We start from the raw sequence: 21392 nt of genomic DNA, 5'->3' as shown, positions 1-21392 counted from the left end.
CTTCCTCGCAGTGATTCTCTAGTTAGGAAAGACCAAGAGGTAGTTGCAGAAAAGGTTTGACTCTACGTGCATTTGTCGTTGTCTATCTGTAGCCATTCCCCTCCCCCCCACCGCTAAAACAACAAAGGATTTCTTAGATTTTTGTCATTCCCTGTAGGGTTTGATCTGTGGAGGCAAGCAGATGAGTGGGAACCCAAAAGGTTGATTTGAAGAATTTGGGGGAAAAAAAACATTTGGTTTTAAAAATATACTTTCTCTCTTATTTATTGGGATCATCTACCAAGTTGTGAAATAAAAATAATTTGATCTTAGCCCAGCTCAAGAGCTGTTCCTGACACAGATGATTAACACGGGGGAATCCTAAAGGAATGTTCTGGCCTCAGAGAGCCAGGCCGGCGTGGGATTCCATGTCCACTCGGATGGCCTTCATCCTTTATTTGTACAGCTGGCCCGAGCCCCCAGCGCGACTGTAGCCACAGTGGGGAGGCACACAGAACAGGTCTGATGACACCGTGTTGGCCTGGCCTTTGGGTGGAAAGCGATGACCCAGTGGCTTCCCGTGGCATGCCAGAGCTTCCTCAGCTGTCAAGCTGATTGTCGTTTCTGGAGTCAGTGAATCTGTTTTCTGACTTCACCGTCTCTTACTGAAAGTCATATACTGCAAAAACAATTCCATCCACATAGTAGCAAAAAAATTTTTTAAATCACGTATCTTATATCTGAAAGCCAGCCATTCCCCTGGGCATTTTTTTTTTCTTTTTGCTATAGCAATCCATCACATACCCTGGGTAGAAGGTGCACAGATAGGAATGGAATATTTCTTTACAAAATTTTTTTAAAGATGCAAAATCTTGGTGTTTATTTAATGGCTCCGTAGTTAGAGAAATGTCTTTTCTGGGCTTGTTATTTAAGCCTGTTTATCCTGAAGTTAATTCTAGTATTACCTGATAGATTAGTCAGCTCAAATATTTACTGGTAAACATAGTGTTTTCTTTTACCAATCCCTTCTGTTGCATAAAATAATTTAATGAAGGTGGAATTATTTTCTATATCCCTGTAGATAAATTACTTACTCAAAATGGGTGAATGCAAGATGGCTATTTCAAGACTGGTAATTGGGAAGTTTTTGTGAGCAGCTTTCTGATAGATTGAATACTGTTACATAGAGTTTAATGGACTTCTTTCAAAAACTTATCCTATAGTAAAATCCCTATTCATTGAAAAAAAAACAAAACAAAACAAAACGGCACTGCATATAAAGCAAACCACAGTCTTCCCCATAAAATGTAGCCCTTTAGTGCTTTTTGTTAGTTTTTCACTTGCAAAGTAGTGTGGTTGTTGGCCAGAAGACAGAATGATGCCTGTGTTGGAGTTGGACAACAATGCATAGTGACATTGCTGCTTAAGGACCACAGCTCTGCTCACCCCAGACTGGAACATCTCAGATCCCCATTAACTGGCCTGCTCTCAGCCAGTCTTCTGGGGATGGGAGTTCAGGGAGAAAGCAGCTCCTTTTCCTCCTTTCCAGTCTTCTCTTGGGTCGAGTGGGTGCGGTGTGAGCATTATCGTGTTCAGTATTTATTGTTCTCTGCCTTTCTTACATCAGGGCCTCGGGCACCTAGACTCTGGCTTCCAGGAGGTCACAGTCTGGTGAGTGTGGGGTTGGCAGTGTTGTGGTCCATGCATGCGGGTTGGAAGAAGAAATTTCCAGCATAGCAAGGTGAAAGAAAGAAGAGTTTATCGAGATGAGAGATGCTGCTAGCACAGCAGGATGACTTCCTGATGATCAGGGAGAACCAACCCCGAGTCCATGGTTGTACCCATTTTTATAACCCAGATGACCAGCTGACTGGTTGGGAAAAGAGGGGTCTTAGGATACACTTGCTGGTATAGGTTGCAGGTGTATAAAGCCCAACAGGGGTGGGGTAAGGACCTAGTAGGGGTAGGAAGGGGTAGGACAGGGTGCTCAAGATGGGGGAGGGGGCATTACAATATGGGTGGGGTGACGCTAAGGGTCTGGTAATTCTTGTCTTGGCCAGAGACTTTGAGTTCTGTCTCCTTGAAGAGACCTTGAAGTCCCACAGGGGCCATACAGGCAAAAAATGTCATTATGGAGACGTCTTGGAGAGGCATCTAATTCTGAAGGGTACGGGGTGAGGGAGACTTCCCACGGGAGGAACTGAGAGATGACTTGCACAACCAGGGGGAAGGCACACTTGAGGGACAGGGCACTGAAGTCTGTACAAGAATAGAGCTCGTTCAGAAGTTCCCATCATGGCTTATTGGTAATGAACCCAGCTAGTATCCATGAGGACTCGGGTTCAATCCCCGGCCCCGCTCAGTGGGTTAAGGATCTGATGTTGCCATGGCTGTAGTGTAGGCTGGCAGCTGTAGCTCCTATTTGACCCCTAGCCTGGGAACTTCCATATGCTGCAGGTGCAGCCCTAAAAAAAGACCAAAAAAAAGAACAGAGCTTGTTCAGAAATGGCCACAATGTCAGCCTGACAGGTCAGGGGTAGGGAGGGGCAAAGAATTTAATAATGCAAACAGCCACCCCAGAGTTATTTATGTTTGAGTGTTTTCAATGGCACTTGCTCAAATTGGGACAGCTCTCCATACTGCGTGGAGTTTTATCATTCCTGCCACTGAGCTGAATATTTTCACTCCTTTTTGTTTCCTCCCCAGAGTTCCGTCAGCTCCTTGGACCCAACGTGTTTGAAACAAAACACGTTAAAGTTTATAGCTTTATTGGTTTTCCTTTCTGTTGCCCTTTACGTTTCAAACATGCTGTTTTATTTTCTGTTCAAACGTGCTCTTTTAAAATAATACATTATTGCAAAAGTACAGCGATTGCTAAAGATAATTTCAGAGTTTTGCGGAGATTGTGTATAAGACAAAAAGAAAATTTCCAAACTTGATGAAAAAGCAGTTATTTCTTGAGGCTTATATTGAGGGGAAATGGGAGCTTTTAACCAGTGGTTATGAATCTAAACCAAGTGAGATTAATTAACACAAGCAGAAAAGGTCAGCTGAAGTCATTATTTTTTCTTGCTTTTAGATGGTAGTTTAGAAATTGTGCAATAATCTAGAGTAAATTGATATGCCCTCAATGTGTCCCCAAGTGGCTTGTGCCTGGGTGATTATATTTTATATTGCATTGTTGTCTTTTTTGTGACACGTTTATCCATTTAATATTCTCTGGGTATTCTAAACTTTAGTATTTTTATGGCTACTCAAGAAATAGTAACTATTATAATGATGATGAAAAAGCCTGAAGAGAAGGGAAAGTACAAATAAAATACGATTTTGATGCATAAAAGTTAGGCAAATGTCATTGAGAACTATGTCTAGATACTCATGTTGCAACAGAAGAAAGGGTGGGGGAAAAACTGTAATTGCAATGTATACATGTAAGGATAACCTGACCCCCTTGCTGTACAGTGGGAAAAAAAAATAAATAAATAAAATAAATAAATAAAAATAAAAGTTAGGCAAATGTGAAAGCTTATTGATATTTCTCAAGTCAGTGACTTGATGAAAGAGAAATAGTAATTAAACTTTATTGTAAATGACGCGTGTGCTCGTGATAAGATGCTCATGCAACAGAATGTATCATTGCCCTGGCTTTGGTTTCTCACTCCTGGCACATGACAACTTGCCATTCCTTGTATATCCTTCTAGAAATATTCATGTATAAACATGTATTTAGAGAAAATGCCTATTTGTTTCTCTGCAAGTGGTATCACATGACATATGTTTATTTATTTATTTATTTTTGCCCCCCTCACCTTTTTAGGGCCATGTCTGTGGCACATGGAAGTTCCCAGGCTAGGGGTCGAATTGGAGCTGCTGGCTGATGCCACAGCCAGAGCCACTCAGGATCTGAGCTGCATCTGCAACCTACACCACAACACACAGGGATCCTTAACCCAAGGAGCAAGGCCAGAGATCCAACCCAAGTCTCCATGGATACTGGTTGGGGCTCACTACCACTGAACCACAGTGGGAACTCTGACATAAAATAAAAAAATTAAGAAGCTGAGGAACAGAGGGCTTAAGAAAGATCCCCAAGGTCACACAGCTAGTAAGTGTGGGCCTGGGTTTCACAGGCAGGTGTTGACTGCAGAGCCTGGACACGATCATTCTGTTTCCTCCTCATGAGCCTCCCAAGGATGTGCTCTATCAGCCCAGAGAGACGGACCTTGCTCTTTTTTTTTTTTTTTGGTCTTTTCTAGGGCTGCACCCGCAGCATACGGAGGTTCCCAGGCTAGGGGTCGACTTGGAGCTGTAGCCGCCGGCCTACACCACAGCCACAGCAACGCAGCATCTGAGCCAGATCTGCAACCTACACCACAGCTCACAGCATCGCCAGATCACTAACCCACTGAGCGAGGCCAGGGATCGAACCCACAACCTCATGGTTCCTAGTCGGATTCGTTAACCACTGAGCCCCGATGGGAACTCCCAGACCTCACTCTTTAATGACCAGGCTCCATTCAGGTCTAAGGAAAGAGCCATCCAGAGGGAATGTTTGCACCAGGGCCCCAGGGCAGAGAAGAGCAGCATGGCTGGGGCATACTGGGGGGGCAGGCACAGCACAGCATGGGATGCAAGGGAATCTGGAGTCGCTCCCTGCAGGGCCTGGAAGGGGACGATTGCAAGGTTTATTCTACATGCAGCGGGAAGACAAGGAGAGCTTAAAAAGCAGGGCCTTCCTGCGATCTGACTGCTGCTTTAAGGTCACTTGGAGAGATGCTGGGAGGGTAAGAGGGAGCTAGAGAGCCATTTAGGAGCCTGGAGCAGCGGCCTCACTACTGCTGGTCTGCACCAGTGTCTTCACAGCCAGGCAGACAGCAAGGTGGGGAGTTTCAGATCTATGCTGGCAGTGAGATGCTCGGAACTGATCATGGTTAAATGCAGGTTGGCAGAAAGAGGAAGGTCAAGGGTGATTTCCAGGATTCCGGGCCTGGATTCTGGGTCAAGAGGGAAGATGGCTGGAGGATCAGATTTGGGGCAAAATCAAGAGTTTGGGATTTTTTTTTTTTTTTCTCTTTTTGCCTTTTCTAGGGCTGCTCCCGTGGCATATGGAGGTTCCCAGGCTAGAGGTCTAATCGGAGCTGTAGCCACCAGCCTACACCACAGCCACAGCAACACGGGATCCCAGCCGCGTCTGCAACCTACACCACAGCTCACGGCAACGCTGGATCCTTAACCCCCTGAGCAAGGCCAGGGATCGAACCCGCAACCTCATGGTTCCTAGCTGGGTTCGTTAGCCACTGCGCCACGACGGCAACTCCAAGAGTTTGGGATTTTTTTTTTTTTTTAAAGCTGGAGGTACCATTGTTTTCAAGGATCTGTTGAGAGGGCAGCTATGTATGATCACCGGCAGTTCGAGAAGCTGATGCTGAGACATAGAAATGGGGATATTAGGATCCCACCGCATTTAAAATTTCAGTCCTGGAAGGAACCATGGATGTAGGGATTGTGGAGAGAGAGAAGGGGGCCTGGGGCAGAGGAGGGAGCCACATCGTGGGGGCCAGGGGAGTATGCCCCTCTGAGGCCAGCCGTTCCCTCCTTCAGAGGAGAAAGAACTATAAGATGCTCCGTCATGACTGAAGAGTCATTCATTGCATCAGTGCAACGGAGAACAGGCTTGGAGGGGACAGGGAGTCCCTCATCTTGGTGCCAGAGGTGTTCCCACTGTGGACTTAGGGGGAGAACTAAGCTCATGGAATTTCTTCACCTAAAATAAGAGGTGTCCAGAGTTCTGGGGTGGCAGTGGGTTAAGGATCTGGTGTTGTCACTGCTGTGTCGAGAGTTTGAACTCTGGCAGGGAACTTCCACATGCTGTAGGTGCAGCCAAAAAAATAAAATAAAATAAGAGGTAACCTTTTTATTCATGGAGAGAAAGTGGGATTGCATAAAAATAATGTGGCATGGAGAACATGCTTCCAAACTGTGAATAAGATATTTGATAAAAGCAGCTAAAAAGACATGGTTTCCCCTAGAAGTGTAGATAAATCCATTGCCTTTTGAAATAAGTCAAAGATCTGGCAGGTTTTCCTCACTCAATTTGTGTCACAAACATAATAGTAAGGAGACTTCGGTGTGTGTGTGTATGCATGTGTGTGTGTGTGTGTGTTTAGGGGCGAACCTGTGGCATATGGAAGTCCCCAGGCTAGGGGTCGAATCGGAGCTACAGTTGCTAGTCTATGCCACAGCCACAGTGACGCGGGATCCAAGCCACGTCTGCTACCTACACCACAGCTCACGGCCATGCTGGATCCCCAACCAGCTGAGTGAGGCCAGGGATCAAACCCGTGTCCTCATGGATCCTAGCTGGGTTCGTTACTGCTGAGCCACAACAGGAACTCCAGGAGACTTTGATTTTTAAAAATTCCTTCTTTCACTAAATAGCCCAAGATTTATAAGTGTCGGGGACAGAATGAACCTAGTAAGAGAGCTGTAATCAGTTTATAGATGTGTGTACATGCAGTAATTCAAATTTATTGTACAGCTTTGATTCAGATTAGAAAAGGCAACTTTTTCTTTTTAACAATAATTAACTGGTCATTTGTGCTTCTGTTATTAGAGTTTGTTCCATCTTTAATTTCCAGTCTTGAGTAAACCCAAGTGACCATATATTGGTGTTAGAAAGCATTACTGAGGAATCATCCACCCTTCACCTTTTAATCCTTCTTCTTAGGGTCAACCAGGACCACCAGGGCCACAGGGTCCTATTGGACCCCTGGGACTACCAGGACCCACTGGACTTCCAGGAGAGAAAGGGATGAGAGGTGACAGTGGCCTTCCTGGAGCAGCAGGTGACAAAGGTGATAAGGTAAGCGTCTTCCTTTTCTGCATTTATTTATTCATTTGTCTTTTTAATTTTAGGGCTGCACCACGGCATATGGAAGTTCCCAGGCTAGGGATCAAATTGGAGCTGCAGCTGCCAGCGACGCACAGTCACAGCAATATGGGATCTGAGCCGCATCTGTGACCCACACCACAGCTCATGGCAACACCAGATCCTTAACCCACTGAGTGAGGCCAGGGATAGAACCCGTGTCCTCATGGATACTAGTCAGGTTCGTTAACCACTGAGCCATGATGGGAACTCCAGGTAAGCTTCTTCTTAAGTAAAAGATTCATATTAACCACTCACCAGCATTACTATGCTAGACTTTCTAAAATCTCAAATAGTATATATATTTGCACCTTATAATAGATTAAATCTCAAAACCTCTTCCATAAACAGCCCTCACTCCCAACCCCTTTCCAGAGGAGCGTGCCTTTCTAAGCCCTATTTATTCTAAGCCCTTAAATCCGTGAGTACCCAGTGAGGAGTTGTGGTCTTTCATGACTTTAAAAAAAAAAAAAATCTAAATAATGTTCTATGTATCATGTCAAGCCTTTCCTTTTTAATCAACCATATGGCTTAGAGATTGTTCTATATCAATTTATGTAAATTGAACTTATCTTTTCAAAAACACTGTATAGTATTCCATCACACAGATAAAGCTATAATTTATTCCCTGTTGATGAGAATTTGAGATTTTATTCCAATTTGGTGTAGTGCAAGTGTGCAGAAACAGTCCTGTAAATTACCTGTGTTTACATTTAAGAGTGTCTCTAGGGTAAATCGATTCTGAGAAGGTGAATTTCCAGTTTATATGGTATTGAATGTATTCTTTGAACTGATTTTGCCAAGTTGGCTTCCTAAGTATGGAAAGAAAAGCTCAAAAGGTTGAGTTATAAATGTTGGCATTTGAGCTCATCAATGTAAAAATAGGTAACACTGACTGCTAAAGGTTTTTTCTTATTATTATTATGGGTTTTTGTTTTGTTTTGTTTTGTTTTTTTGTCTTTTTAGGGCCGCACCTGCGGCATATGGAGGTTCCCAGGCTAGGGGTCCAATTGGAGCTGTAGCCGCTGGCCTACATCACAGCCACAGCAACGTCAGAGTCAGATCCGAGCCGCGTCTGCGACCTACACTACAGCTCACAGCAATGCTGGATCCTTAACCCACTGAGCGAGGCCAGGGCTCAAACCCACGTCCTCATGGATACTAGTCGGGTTCATTAACTACTGAGCCAGGACAGGAACTCCCTGAGGGTTTTTATTTTTAAAAAACAAGTCATTCATTATTAAGGTGTTTAAGTCAGTCACCATGTAAACTAATTAAACTAGGACATGAATCTAATATTTAGTAATCTTTATAGGTTTGTTTTATTTTTTGGGATTTTAGGGTCCAACCGGTGTTCCTGGATTTCCAGGCTTGGATGGAATACCTGTAAGTATCCTTAAGTTTTCTTTTTTTTTTAAAGAGGGGAGAGACATGCATTACAGCCCTTAAAATCATGTGTTCAAAAGATATGTATGTGTATATGTATAACTGACTCACTTTGCTGTACACCTGAAACTAACACAACATTGTAGGTCGACTAGACGCCAATAAAATTAAATAATTTATGTAACATATACAGTAAACTTTATTTTCTCCTTTTAGTAAATGGAAGGGTGCTTGCAAGTTTTGTGTAATAACTCTGACCAAAACACTTTACTTGAACAGCAAGGTTTTTAAATGGATTAGAGAAAATTATTTCAACATGAGTGAAATATACTTGTCGGGTCAAGTACAGTGTTTTAGAAATACGTGTATACTCATTATGAAAGTTTTTGTTTGCTGGTGAGTCCTAATAGTGGGAGTGGGCTTAAAACTCTCATTTCTAATATGAAAACCAAGCGAAAGAAAGGAAAGGCATTTTAGAGGCTTGATAAGTCATTAGAGTCTTTGTAAATCTTTCAAGGACCATTTCCTCCCAAATCTCCCCAAATACTCCAAACCAAATTATTTTAAATTGGGGTATATTAACTAAATGCATTTATTTTTGCTATGCTACATAGTACTTGTGAGCAGGGGAGGAAATTTCCCAAAATTAAACATGTGAGTCACAATGGCCATAATACAGGATCCATACTGCATAACTTTTTGTCATGGGAATTCTTGCAAAAAATGCTTCACCTATGATTTTGTTTCCTGTAGGGGCACCCAGGGCCTCCTGGATCCAGAGGCAGACCTGGCATAGATGGCTACAATGGCTCAAGAGGTGACCCAGGCTTTCCAGGAGAAAGAGGAGCTCCTGGCCTAGAAGGCCCCCCAGTAAGACAGCTTCAGCTCACCCTAGTGGGACTCTTAGGTGCAAAGGTTCTCCAGCGGGAACAGACTTGATGGGTTCATGAAACAGTTATTACAAGCGTGCCGGAAGCCTGGTGAACAAATGGGGGTGGCTGGAGGTTGAGGACACGGTTGGGCAGGATCTAGAAGACACGAGGCCTTGGGGTTTTCTTTTCCGTGCCATGGGAAGGCACTGGATGATTTTAAAGATGGAAGTGGTGTGATGTGACTGATGTTCTAGCAGGATGTTCCTGCCGGCTGTACAGAGAGTGGACAGTAGGGAGAGGGAGCCAGGACCCCAGTTCTCAAAACTTAGGTTGTGTATCAGACAGGGTTCAGTGCAGACGCATAAACCCCTCTAGGTGTTTTGTGCAGAAAGGGATTGAATATAAGGAATTTGGTAGTTCTCATAATGGCTGGAAGATTGAAACTCTGGGGTCACTACAAGGCTACTGGTGTGAAGGGCTCCCACTTAGCTGAGACTCAGAAGCCAGAAGCTGCTCGCATACCTCAACCACTGCCCTTTCATCATGTCAAGACACCAGCAAACACTCAAGTTTCTATCTTCCTGCTTGGCAGCATCGATAGTACCAGAAAAGGATGTCTTCCTCATTGCTGCCTTCCCGATCTTATAAGTACATCTCCCGGAAGGAACCTACGCACGTCCAGCTGCAGAGTGACCTGGGAAATGTAGTTTTTAGCTATCTACACCCTCCCCCCACCGCCACTCCTCTGGCCCAGTCCCTGGTAGTGCAGAAAGAAAAATGGAAGGGGTTTGGAATGGAGGTTCAGAAACAGGCGACAACATCCAGCACTTGAGAAAACTTTACTGCTCCTGGCTTCTTTTTCCCCTTCAAAACTTTGGACTTGCATTTAAACGGAACTTCAGCAAGAACTACTTTTCCCTCTAACATATCACCTTTCTCTCTCTTTTCCTTCTTCTCAAATAAAGAATGGAGATGATTTGGCCTTTCAACATTAATTTTCTGTGATACTCTTCAGCCTTTCCACGTCATTAATTAAATATCATTACCCAAGATTCCTTCTAAAATGCTTTTTAGTCTCCATCACAAGCATTTTGCTTTCTCCTAGGACTTTTCCTTTTGCTCCAGATCCTAGTGTTAATGATCTGAATGTCCACATTGACGCTTTTTCTAGTGGTACCAAGTAAGCAAGCAACGTCCACTGTTAAGCTTCTCAACCACCCTGCTTTCAAACGCAGCCACTTGCAGGCTCAAGTACAGCCTGGTGAACATACCTTCCTTAAGATCTTCAGATTCAGTCCCGCTTCATCCCACTGAGCATCCATGAAGTTTCAAGAGAGCAGGGTTCCTGATTTTGGCTTTAAGAGGGCATGTGGCACTGACCACGGTACTGAAGTTTGTCATAAAGGTCTCTTCGCAAAGCAATTTTCTTTCCCTTGGCCTGTTTCACATGTAGACAGTCCTCACTTTGCCCAGGAGCTTGAGAATATGCACAAAGCAACCTTAGCATCCGATGGGAAAATTACTATTGTTCATGACCTTCAAGATATTCAAACCACGGCTAGTACATAGAGAAGATTTTTTAAAACCAATATTTATTTAGTATATTGTCACCTAAAACATTAGAAACATTGAGAAATAAAGCATTTTGTGTCTTTGTAAAAACGTAGCGAGATAGTCTGTCTGAACTGTGCTTGACGTCACCTGGTTGCATAACTCAAGACATGAAGCAAGAGTGTTTTCTGTGCTTTGGTGATGCCGTGCCCTTTTCTAAGTTTGGACCTGCTTCCCATGTTATGAAATATCTCTAAGGGTTAGGGTTAGGGTTAGGGTTTCACTTTCTCTGGCACGGCTTCATCCCTTTTGTCACAGTCCTTCTTTTTTGTTGGTAAGTGTGTCTTCATTAAGTGCCTGTGGCTTGCATGACAGCAGAGACCACAGTCCCACAGTACCTATTTCTTCCATAGTGCCACTTACTTTCTATTTGAATTTCATTTCCAGTATAATCATTTTTCACGTCCTCACTTCATTTTCATCTTGGTCGGCCAGTCCTCTTTCAGCGATTTGTTTTTATCCAGTGTTATTTGGGTTTATCACGGGGAGACACAGCTACACACTTCGATGTCTGTGTGTGAACGAACAGGTGGCAGTGACCCATCACTGACAGCCTTGGAAAGGAGTGATGTGATCAGTCAGTGATCATGAATCTCGTGTGACTTTTGTAGTGATCTGTGGACCAGCGGGCTAGTAATGGATGTATGTCCTTTATGCAGTGACTAAGTTAATGCCCAGTGGTAGGTGACATTTGAACCAGTTTGTTGGAGGACTGATGTGATATGACTTATTTGCGGACCTGAAACTCGCACATATTGAAAATGTGCGAAGGAAGAATTGCCTGAGTAAGCAAATCTGATTTCTCAAGGAAACTATTGATGTAATTTATCACAAAACCGTCGAGTACCGCCCATAGGAAGCAAAGTCACTTACTCTCCTGAGAGGTATTAACTTTGAAATCTGCGTGTCCTTCGTAGAACTTGATACATGAAGATGGTAGAATTTTTTTTCCTATCTTTTTAGGGCCGCACCTGCGGTGTATGGAGGTTCCCAGGCTAGGGGTCTAATCGGAGCTGTTGCCGCCAGCCTACACCAGAGCCACAGCAATGCAGGACCCAAGCCATGTCTGCGACGGACTCCACAGCTCACGGCCACTCTGGATCCTCAACACACTGAGCGAGGCCAGGGATCGAACCTGCCTTCTCATGGACACTAGTGGGATTCGTTTCTGCTGAGCCACAACGGGAACTCCGAAGGTGGTAGAATGTTTATGAGGTAACCAAGTTAAAATGTATTAAGATATTAAGCAGCATCTTAAGTAGAAAAACTTTAGGGAGAAAATACAGGGAGGTATTTCATTCACTTTTTAAAAATACTCTAACAAACTTGGAGTGACATATAAAAACTTCTAATAGGTCAGCTATACTCCCCAGAAATTAAACAAACAAACAAGCAAGTCTAAAGAAGGTTTTACGTTTTTTAAAAGTTAATCTTACAAAGGCTACCTAGGCTCTGTTCTGAGTACAGATACTGAAATGTAGAAAATAACTTTTTTGCTACTTTTAAGGTATAAATTATTAACTGTTGCAGAATTGCTTATTTACAAGAATAATCCCAGTATTATGTGCATTCTGGTGCAAGGAAAAATGCAGTTTTCCTGCTGAATAGTTAGTAAATGTTTAAATAAATCAATGTATTTTATATATAAATGTATATTATATATTATTACACATTGTAAGTATATATGTTATGTGTCTTATAAATATATATTTGTAGACATTCTGTTTTAGGAGAGTCCTTAATAGATTTTAACCAAATATTGAACAAATACATATGAGAGCCCTAGGATAATAAAAATAATAAGAATAAAGAAATCTCTGCTAATGAAATATAATCATAATGGTAATTTTATTGGCGAGTAAAATTTCATTTGGAAAAGAAAACACTGAAATAGTAATATGCCTTTTTTCCCATTTTAAGTGACTATTTTGTTTTCAGGGCCTTCCTGGGGAAAAAGGAGAAAAAGGAAATTCGGTGTTCATTTTCGGTGCCATTAAAGGTATTCAGGTAAGTTTTATGATCAGGGTGGGTTTAAAACATTTTTCTTCCCCATATATGTAAATCCATGCAGAAAAACACCTTGGCTTGAGATTTCCTTTGAAATGTCTCTGAGGATGCTGGGTTTTTTGGGGGGGGATTGTTTTTTTTGTTTTTGCTTTTCAGGGCTGCAGTGCAGCATGCTGAAGAAGTTCCCAGGCTAGGGGTCGAATCAGGGCTGCAACTGCCAGCCTACACCACAGCCACAGCAATGAGGGATCTGAGCTACGTCTGTGACCTACGCTGCACCCACTCCACAGCTCACAGCAATGCCGGATCCTTAACCCATTGAGTGAGGCTAGGAATCAAACCGGCATCCTCTTGGATACTAAATGGGTTCATTACTGCTGAGCCACAGCAGAAACTCCTGAGAATGCTGGTTTTGATCATTACCTAAGACCCTCCAAAATGGCCCAGAGCTCTTGTGGGAGGGCCCTGAGCTTCAGCATCACAGGCTATAAAATTCCACCACCTTCCAATGATTCTTACAGAGGTGCAATAGTCATTTATTTCAGGGGTCCTCAGCCTTGGGCACTACTGACATTTTAGGCCAGATAATCATTTGTTGTGGAGCCTGGCCTGTGCATTGTAAGATGCTGGTCAGTTTCCCTGGCCTCTCCGCATTACATGCCATTAACACCCACCATCACCAGCCCCCCACACACCCAGATGCTGTCTCCAGACATCACCAAATGTCTCCTGGGGGAAGACATTACTCCCAGGTGAGAACCATGGATTTATTTGTGGTTAAAATATTGTGATATTAATACCTAAATTATTCAGCATGCTAGAAATCACCACTATTGAACTTGAAAATTAAAGACATCTAATTACACTCTCCTTAGCAATCAAACTCTCCTTAGCAAGTTGAATGATTTTTTGTTTTTAGTAGAGAATGATATCCAGATATTCAGAAATAAACTCTTCAGTGACCATATCTCTCTGAGTAGCCACAGATAATCAGAAGGAGATATATGACAATTCAAAGGGAGAGATACAGGAGTTCCCATCTTGGCGCAGTGGTTAACGAACCCAGCTAGGAACCATGAGGTTGCAGGTTCGATCCCTGGCCTTGCTCAGGGGGTTAAGGATCCGGCATTGCCATGAGCTGTGGTGTAGGTCGCAGACACGGCTCGGATCCCAAGTTGCTGTGGCTGTAGTGTAGGCTGGCGGCTACAGCTCTGATTAGACCCCTAGCCCGGGAACCTCCATATGCCGCAGGAGCGGCCCTAGAAAAGGCAAAAAGACAAAAAAAAAAAAAAAAAAAAAAAATGGGGAGAGATACAGTACATTTTCAAGAAGTGGTCATTTCTCCTAAGGAGGGCTATTCTACAATAATTAAACAGTAGGCCTAGGTTGCTTAGGACTTAGGACTCAGACCCCAAGTTCCATGCCACCCGGAGTGGGCACACTGAATAGTGATTGATCCTTTAAGGAGCTCACAGTATTTGTTTGCAGCCTCTGTGCCTCTTTTTATTTGTCAGACAACAAGTACTATGCTTTTGTTTACAGCTTAAATGATGTATTAATAAACATAGCATCAAAAGCATGGTCAGTCTAGGGACCAGTTCGATGTCCTAGAAGGGGTCACGTGACCTTCCCCTGCTACTGTGACTTCAGGCAACCCCTTGAACCTCTCTGAGCCTCATTTTCCTTAGTTGTGAAAGAAACTTAAAACAACACCTATCCTGCCTTCCTCTTGGTGCTGATGATCTGTCATAGTGATTTCTTTTGCTGCATGTTGCAAACTATATACGATCCGATGTTAGTTATGGTGAGTAGTTTCGATAATTGTCAAAGAAGGAACAAGTGAGACAGAAGGAGGGATGGAGACAGAGAATTTTGCATCTTAAAGAGAAACAGCTAATCCCTAATAAAAGTGGCCTGCAGGTCCATAACCTGGAAGAAACAAGGGTCTTAAGAGCTTCTATCCACTTCGCACCCATTCGGATGGTTGCTCTTAAAAGAACCAGACAATAGGTTCGATCCCCGGCCTTGCTCAGTGGGTTGGGGATCTGGCGTTGCTGTGAGCTGTGGTGTAGGTTGCAGATGCGGCTCGGATCCCGAGTTGCTGTGGCTCTGGTGTAGGCCGGTGGCTATGGCTCTGATTAGTCTGGGAACCTCCATATGTTGCGGGAGTGGCCCAAGAAATGGCAAAAAGACAAAAAAAAAAAAAAAAAAAAAAAGAATCAGACAATAACAAGTGATAGTAATCATGTAGAAAAGTTGGAACCCTTGTGCATTGCTGTGGAAAAGGTAGGGTGATTTCTCAAAAAATTAAATGTAGAATTACCCTATGACCCAGCAATTCCACTTCTAGATATATACACCCCCAAAAGAAAGCAGGAACTCAGACAGATCTTTGTACACCCGTGTGCACAGGAGCATATTCACAATAGCCCAAAGGTGGAGGGACCCCACCTATCTCCCCACTGAGGAACGGACAGACAGCCTGGGGTGTGCGCATACGACACAGTGTTGTTCAGTCTTAAAAAGTGAGGGAATTCCGCCACACGCCACAGCACGGATGAATCCTGAGGTCATTATGCTAAATGAAATAAGCCGGTTACAAAAGGACCAAAAAAGTGTGATTCCACTTAGATGAGGTTCCTAGGAGTCAAGTTCCCAGAGACAGAAAGTAGAATGGTGCTGGCCAGGGGCTGGGGGGAGGGACTGGGGGTAGATAGAGTTTCCGCCTAGGAAAGGAAAAAGTTTTGAGGAAAGGAAAAAGGAAGGTGGAGATGGTTTCACCACATGGTGAAGAAATTTCATGCCGCATACACATACACTTCAAAATGGTTAAGATGGGACGTTCCCCTCAGGGCACATCGGAAATGAATCCGACCAGGAACCATGAAGTTTCAGGTTCGATCCCTGGCCTTGCTCAGTGGGTTAAGGATCCGGCGTTGCCATGAGCTGTGGTGTAGGTCTCAGCTGCAGCTCGGATCCTGCATTGCTCTGGCTGTGGCGTAGGCTGGCAGCTGTAGCTCCAATTAGACCCCTAGCCTGGGAACCTCCACATGCCTTAAGTGTGGCCCTGAGAAGACAAAAAAAGACCAAAAAAATGGTTAAGATGGGGAGTTCCCATTGTGGCTCAGCCAGGTTACGAACCCGACTAGTATCCATGAGGATGTGGGTTTGATCCCTGGCCTTGCTTAGTGGGTTAAGGATCCGGCGTTGCCATGAGCCGTGGTGTAGGTCACAGATGTGGCTTGGATCCCACATTGCTGTGGCTGTGGCCTGGGGTGGCAGTTGTAGCTCCGATTTGACTCCAGCCTGGGAACTTCCATATGCTGCAGGTGCGACCCTAAAATGCAGGGGAAAAAAAGCCTAACATGTTAAGTTTTATCATATGTAAATACATTTTGAAAAAAAAGGAGGCTGTATTCAATAGTCTACACCTCCCGGTCCTTTAAAGTAGGGAGAGTCTCAGAGCAGAGTCCCACAGTGGCAGGTATGCCCGGAGGCCAGGGTGAGAGAATTTCTACACGAATTCCCTCTCCATCCACTCCAGGGTGATTACAAGATGTCTATTAAGGGAGACAAGGTTTGGCAGTCAGAGGAGAGCCAGTTAAACTGATGAACTGGGACCACTGGCTGGAGAATTTAGAACTTTTTCTTTTGGCTTTTTTAGGGCCTCATGTGCAGCCTATGGAAGTTCCCAGGCCAGGAGTCCACTCAGAGCTGCAGCCGCTGGCCTACACCACAGCCACAGCAACGTGGGATCCAAGCCACATCTTGGACCTACACTGAAGCTCATGGCAACACCAGATCCTTAACCCACTGAGCGAGGCCAGGGATTGAACTTGCATCCTCATGGATACTAGTTGGATTCGTTTCCGCTGCACCACAACAGGAGCTTCCTAGAACGTGTTAAACAGAAAGATGAAATCTTATTTTGATCCCATGTCTTCATGATTCCAGCAATCGTTCCTTGGTTTCGGGTGAGTAGTAGTAGAATTCAGGGCTTAAGAATAGAGACAAAAACGCCCCTCCCTAGAGTCCTTCCACTGCTGTCTTTTCAACCCTGCACAACTGAACAAACTGCACAGATAGCCCAACTCCTGTGTGTGTTTCTACTTCTCTGTCTTGTGTGTTTTAGGGAAGTGATGTAGCTCCCCTAATGCAATGTATTGATACTATTGCAGGGCGACAGAGGGGACCCTGGACCTCCCGGCTTACCAGTAAGTCTCCTGGGCAGGCCACGTGTTTCTCTTTGCTCCTCAAATAGCCTATGGTCCCCACTAGTTTGCATCTCAGCAGGACTGACTAATTGCTGGGGCCCACTCAGGGCAAAATGAGAGTGTGGGTCTCTCATCCAAAAATTATGACGAGTTTCCAGATGGTGACAGCAGAGCCTTAAATCAAGCAGGAGATCCTCTGTGTCTTATACATCCAGGGAGCTCAGGGAGCCGTCCTTGGATCTCAGCAAGCTTCTGCCTTTCTTCCTCTTCTATCTTGGAATGGTTCTTTGGTTTTGCTCAGGTAGCCACAGTCACTTAACATTTAGGAAAATAAATCTGCTTAGAAACTGCATAAGTGATATATGTCCAGGGAAAATGATTTTACCTGCTGAATCAGTAATTGTGTATTCTCACCCCATCTTCATGTTCCTGGAATTTTTATTAATTAAATGATTAGATTTGCCTTTCTAATTTATCAGTGTTGACAAGATTAAAATTGAAAGAATTTTGCCTCCTTGTGATTCACCTGTAATTTTTCTTGGTAACTTCTGGCTGTTGACAGGATTACGGCCCCAAGCCTCGTGTTTTTCTTACAACTCAGGAAACTCAGGTCTATGTTATCAATGAGACTCCTTGATGTGGCTGTTGAAATAAATACTCCTTCCTCCAAGAGAGAGCAGAGCTGTTTCAGCTGTTTCGTGCTCACATGTCATTCATTTGATGTGAGCAGGGTGAGCTGGAGACTAGAGTGCCTCTCTTCCTACTTCTAGAACTGCCCACCTAAAACCTTTCCTTGTGAATTTATATGTAATTATGCCACTACTTAACATATTCCAGAAAAAAATTGTTTAGTGCTGAATTGCCTTAATCTCTCTTTTTTTGGGGGGGGGGAGCTCATGGCATGTGAATGTCCCCGGGCCAGGGGTTGAACCCATGCCATAACAGCAACCCAAGCCACAGCAGTGACAATGCTGGATCCTTAACCCACTGAGCCACCAGGGAACTCCTGAATTGCCTTGATCTTTAACTGAGGACATTCCATTCCCCACATTGATCTTTTAGGGCATGCTGAAAGAGTATATTATGAGTATAAATACATTAATATTTTAATTTATTTAATGTGACCGAGCATTAATATTTTCAAAGCATCCTGATGTATATTAAAGTTATGACATATATGGCATTTAGGAGTAACGAGTGTTCTTTGTTCTCTGCTTTTGCTACTACAAGATTGATTTGTGAATAAGTAGGTTAATCTCTGGGCCTTGATTTAATCCCAAACGTAGGGGCTAGTCACAGCCACCAGGGTGCTGCTGCCCATCTGCTCTGTGCCCTTTTCCTGGCTGTGTCAGAGATGCTGCCCAAGGGGGCCCAGCAGGGCAGGTGTACCAGGAATGTGATAATCCACGGGGATGACACAAAGCTCGTGTGTGAGTGATGACTGTGGTTTTTGGTGACAAATGCACTGATTTTTTTTTTCTCATGTTTAGGGAACTAGGGGAACGAGAGGGCCAGCAGGCCCTGTGGGATGTCCAGGAGAGCCGGGACTAGCAGTAAGTACAGCACTGCTGATTCTGACCCTCTAGAAGCCCCCATTGAACAGTTAAATAAAGCAAAAAAAAAAAAAAAAAAGAAAAATTGCAGGCACAGGTGGGTTCTTTGTGAGACTCTCACCTGATGAATGGGTGCCACCCACCATCTTCAGTGTGGGTCCTGAAGTCTCCGGGGTGGGGTTGGGGGCGGGGACAAGCAGCCCAGTCACGGTAAGAAGTCCATCGTGTGAGTTTCAAAATTAATTCTGCTTCTGACCTTCTGACTCAAGCACATGATCTTCTGATTGCCATGACTGATAAGTGATTTGTATGTTTTTGCTCTTGATTTAGGGACCTCCGGGCCCACCTGGGAGTCCAGGCTTGAAGGTGGGTGGCCTTGAGGAAGATACACGAAGTCCCTGTACAGTGAGATAAGGGACCACTGATATTTGTCAGAATCATGTCTTTCCTCTTTTCCGAATTCCCCAAGTATTTACTAAATCCACTTCAACAAATTGCTTAACCAAAGTCTCGCTTGCTCGCAATTACTTTTTAATATTCAAAAGCGATCTGTTTCCTTTTTCTTTTCCAGGGCAATCCTGGCGTGGGAGTAAAGGGGCAAAGGGGAGACCCGGTAAGACCCCCCCTTTTGCACAGAGGGGCAGATGTTAAGATGAAGGTGCTGCCCAGGTTAAGGAGGCTGCTCTGATGATCGCTTAACTTGTGCTCCTTAGCGAGTCCCTGCCGTGTTTTATGGCCGAGAACTTGTCTTTGCTGAATTCTAATGGCCCCGTTACCCTTGCCCATAAATGACCTTTCTGATAAAATGAAACAGTACGTTCAGATTAATTTCTGTGACACCCCCACCCTCACCCCGGCCAAAAGAGATGGAACATTTCTGAGAATGCATCTGGAATAAGAATTTCGTGGAATCACTGCGTTGTTTGGCTGCTTATCACAAATGTCATCCGCATTCTCATCTTCACACAGAAGTAAAAATATAAACAATGGCCACGCAGAGTATGTAGCAGCAGAGTCTCCACTCCCTCCACTCACATCCCGTGGTCCTTCCTGCGGCGGCACAGAGCTGAGTGAGGAAAAGCGTTAGAAAAGCTTTAAGGTGGTGGCTCATCGGAAACCACCTGCATATTGAAGCGTGGGGGGAGTGTCTCTTGCAACAACTGTGGGAAAATGGATATTGATTGTCAACCCTGTGCCAGGCTAGGGTGGGTGCTGGCTGTGGGCATCTCGGCTCTCATGGAGATCTGTTACTGTGGTGGGATCCGTTACTGTCCAGCCATTTGGCAGAGAGACACCCTTGCCAAAATACATCGGAAGACGTCCTGATGTGGGGAAGTGCCTGGGCTATAAGGTTGAGCAGAAAGTACAGGTTGCAAAAGTAGAAACTCCACGTTTTCAAACCAAGACAACAATAAAGTCCCTAACATATGCATTTAGGGTAGGATTTCTCAACCTGGACAATATTTATATTTGATGGTGGGGCTGTCCTGTGAAAGGTGGGTGCTTCCCCTCCCTTGTGACAATGAAAAATTGCCAAATGTCCCTGGGGGAGGGCACGGCCAAACCTTGCCCCCCCCCCCGCTTTGAGAACCGCTGGCTTAGAGAAATAATTGGGAAAAAAAATAGATGAAAACAATGTTTTTCTAACTTGGAAATCATGGACTCCTGAGAATATGTTTGCCGAAATGCCAAAGCCCTAGCACCCCAGTTTGAGAAACCTTGCATGGTGGCCCAAGGCAAGTGTTGCTCCATTGGAGACCTCAGCATCGTGCCATCAGACGCGTTTGCAGACTCAGGCTGTAGCAGGAACGTGGAAGTATTTGGTTATGAGGTGGCTTCTCACACTAGCCAAAAAAGGTTTTTTAAAAAGTCTTTTGGATTGACAGGTAAAGACATAATTTGGAAATGATGCCGAACTCTCAGAATGTCCGAGAACATGTTTGCCCACCTTGTGTTTAGACACACTGTCCTAGGAGTTCCTGTCGTGGCGCAGTGGTTAAGGCATCTGACTAGGAACCATGAGGTTGCGGGTTCGATCCCCGGCCTTGCTCAGTGGGGTTAAGGATCCGGCGTTGCCGTGAGCTGTGGTGTAGGTTGCAGACGTGGCTCAGATCCCACATTGCTGTGGCTCTGGTGTAGGCCAGTGGCTACAGCTCCAATTAGACCCCTAGCCTGGGAACCTCCATGTGCAGAGGGAGCGGCTCTAGAAAAGGCAAAAAGAAAAAAAAAAAAGAAACACTGTCCCAAATGGTTGTTACTCATTTTTCTTGAGTGATATGATTATGGATCATTTAAAGTTTATTGTTCATACTATGGTATGAACAAAAGTCATGGTATTTTTGACTAAAATGAACATATGGAACTGTTACAATATGAAAAAAAATAGCAACACGACCAACCTTTTTTTTTTTTTTTTTTTTTTTTTGCCATTTTGCTATTTCTTGGGCCGCTCCTGCGGCATATGGAGATTCCCAGGCTAGGGGTTGAATTGGAGCTGTAGCCACCGGCCTACACCAGAGCCACAGCAACGCAGGATCCGAGCCGCATCTGCAACCTACACCACAGCTCACGGCAACGCCGGATCGTTAACCCACTGAACAAGCGCAGGGACCGAACCCGCAACCTCGTGGTTCCTAGTCGGATTCGTTAACCACTGCGCCACGATGGGAATTCCTTGACCAACCTTTTGACTCTTCAGCTCTCCAGCCTTTCTGGGGTTTGTACAGGTTACTCCAGTTACAAGAATAAGTGTGGTTATCTTAGCAATATGTGTTCTGCATTTATTCAATATGCAAATCCATGTTGTTTATGCATTCATTCACCACTTATTCATGCAACAGAT

General features: G+C 44.3%; 1 protein-coding gene across 1 annotated transcript in view; it reads left to right on the top strand.

Annotated features, from left to right (window-relative positions):
- COL4A4 (collagen type IV alpha 4 chain) overlaps positions 1 to 21392 on the top strand; it is a 140075-nt gene that overhangs the window by 36917 nt on the left and 81766 nt on the right. The window contains 8 exon segments of the mRNA XM_021075271.1: positions 6707 to 6841; positions 8249 to 8293; positions 9047 to 9163; positions 12715 to 12783; positions 16962 to 16997; positions 18488 to 18550; positions 18881 to 18916; positions 19122 to 19163. Of these exon segments, the coding sequence (XP_020930930.1) occupies positions 6707 to 6841; positions 8249 to 8293; positions 9047 to 9163; positions 12715 to 12783; positions 16962 to 16997; positions 18488 to 18550; positions 18881 to 18916; positions 19122 to 19163 (543 nt within the window).

The sequence above is a fragment of the Sus scrofa genome, chromosome 15 (assembly GCF_000003025.6).
Source record: "Sus scrofa isolate TJ Tabasco breed Duroc chromosome 15, Sscrofa11.1, whole genome shotgun sequence".
In the NCBI taxonomy this organism is placed as follows: Eukaryota; Metazoa; Chordata; class Mammalia; order Artiodactyla; family Suidae; genus Sus; species Sus scrofa.
Note: the sequence above shows the minus strand (reverse complement) of the source record. Positions and strands in the feature narration are given on the sequence as shown.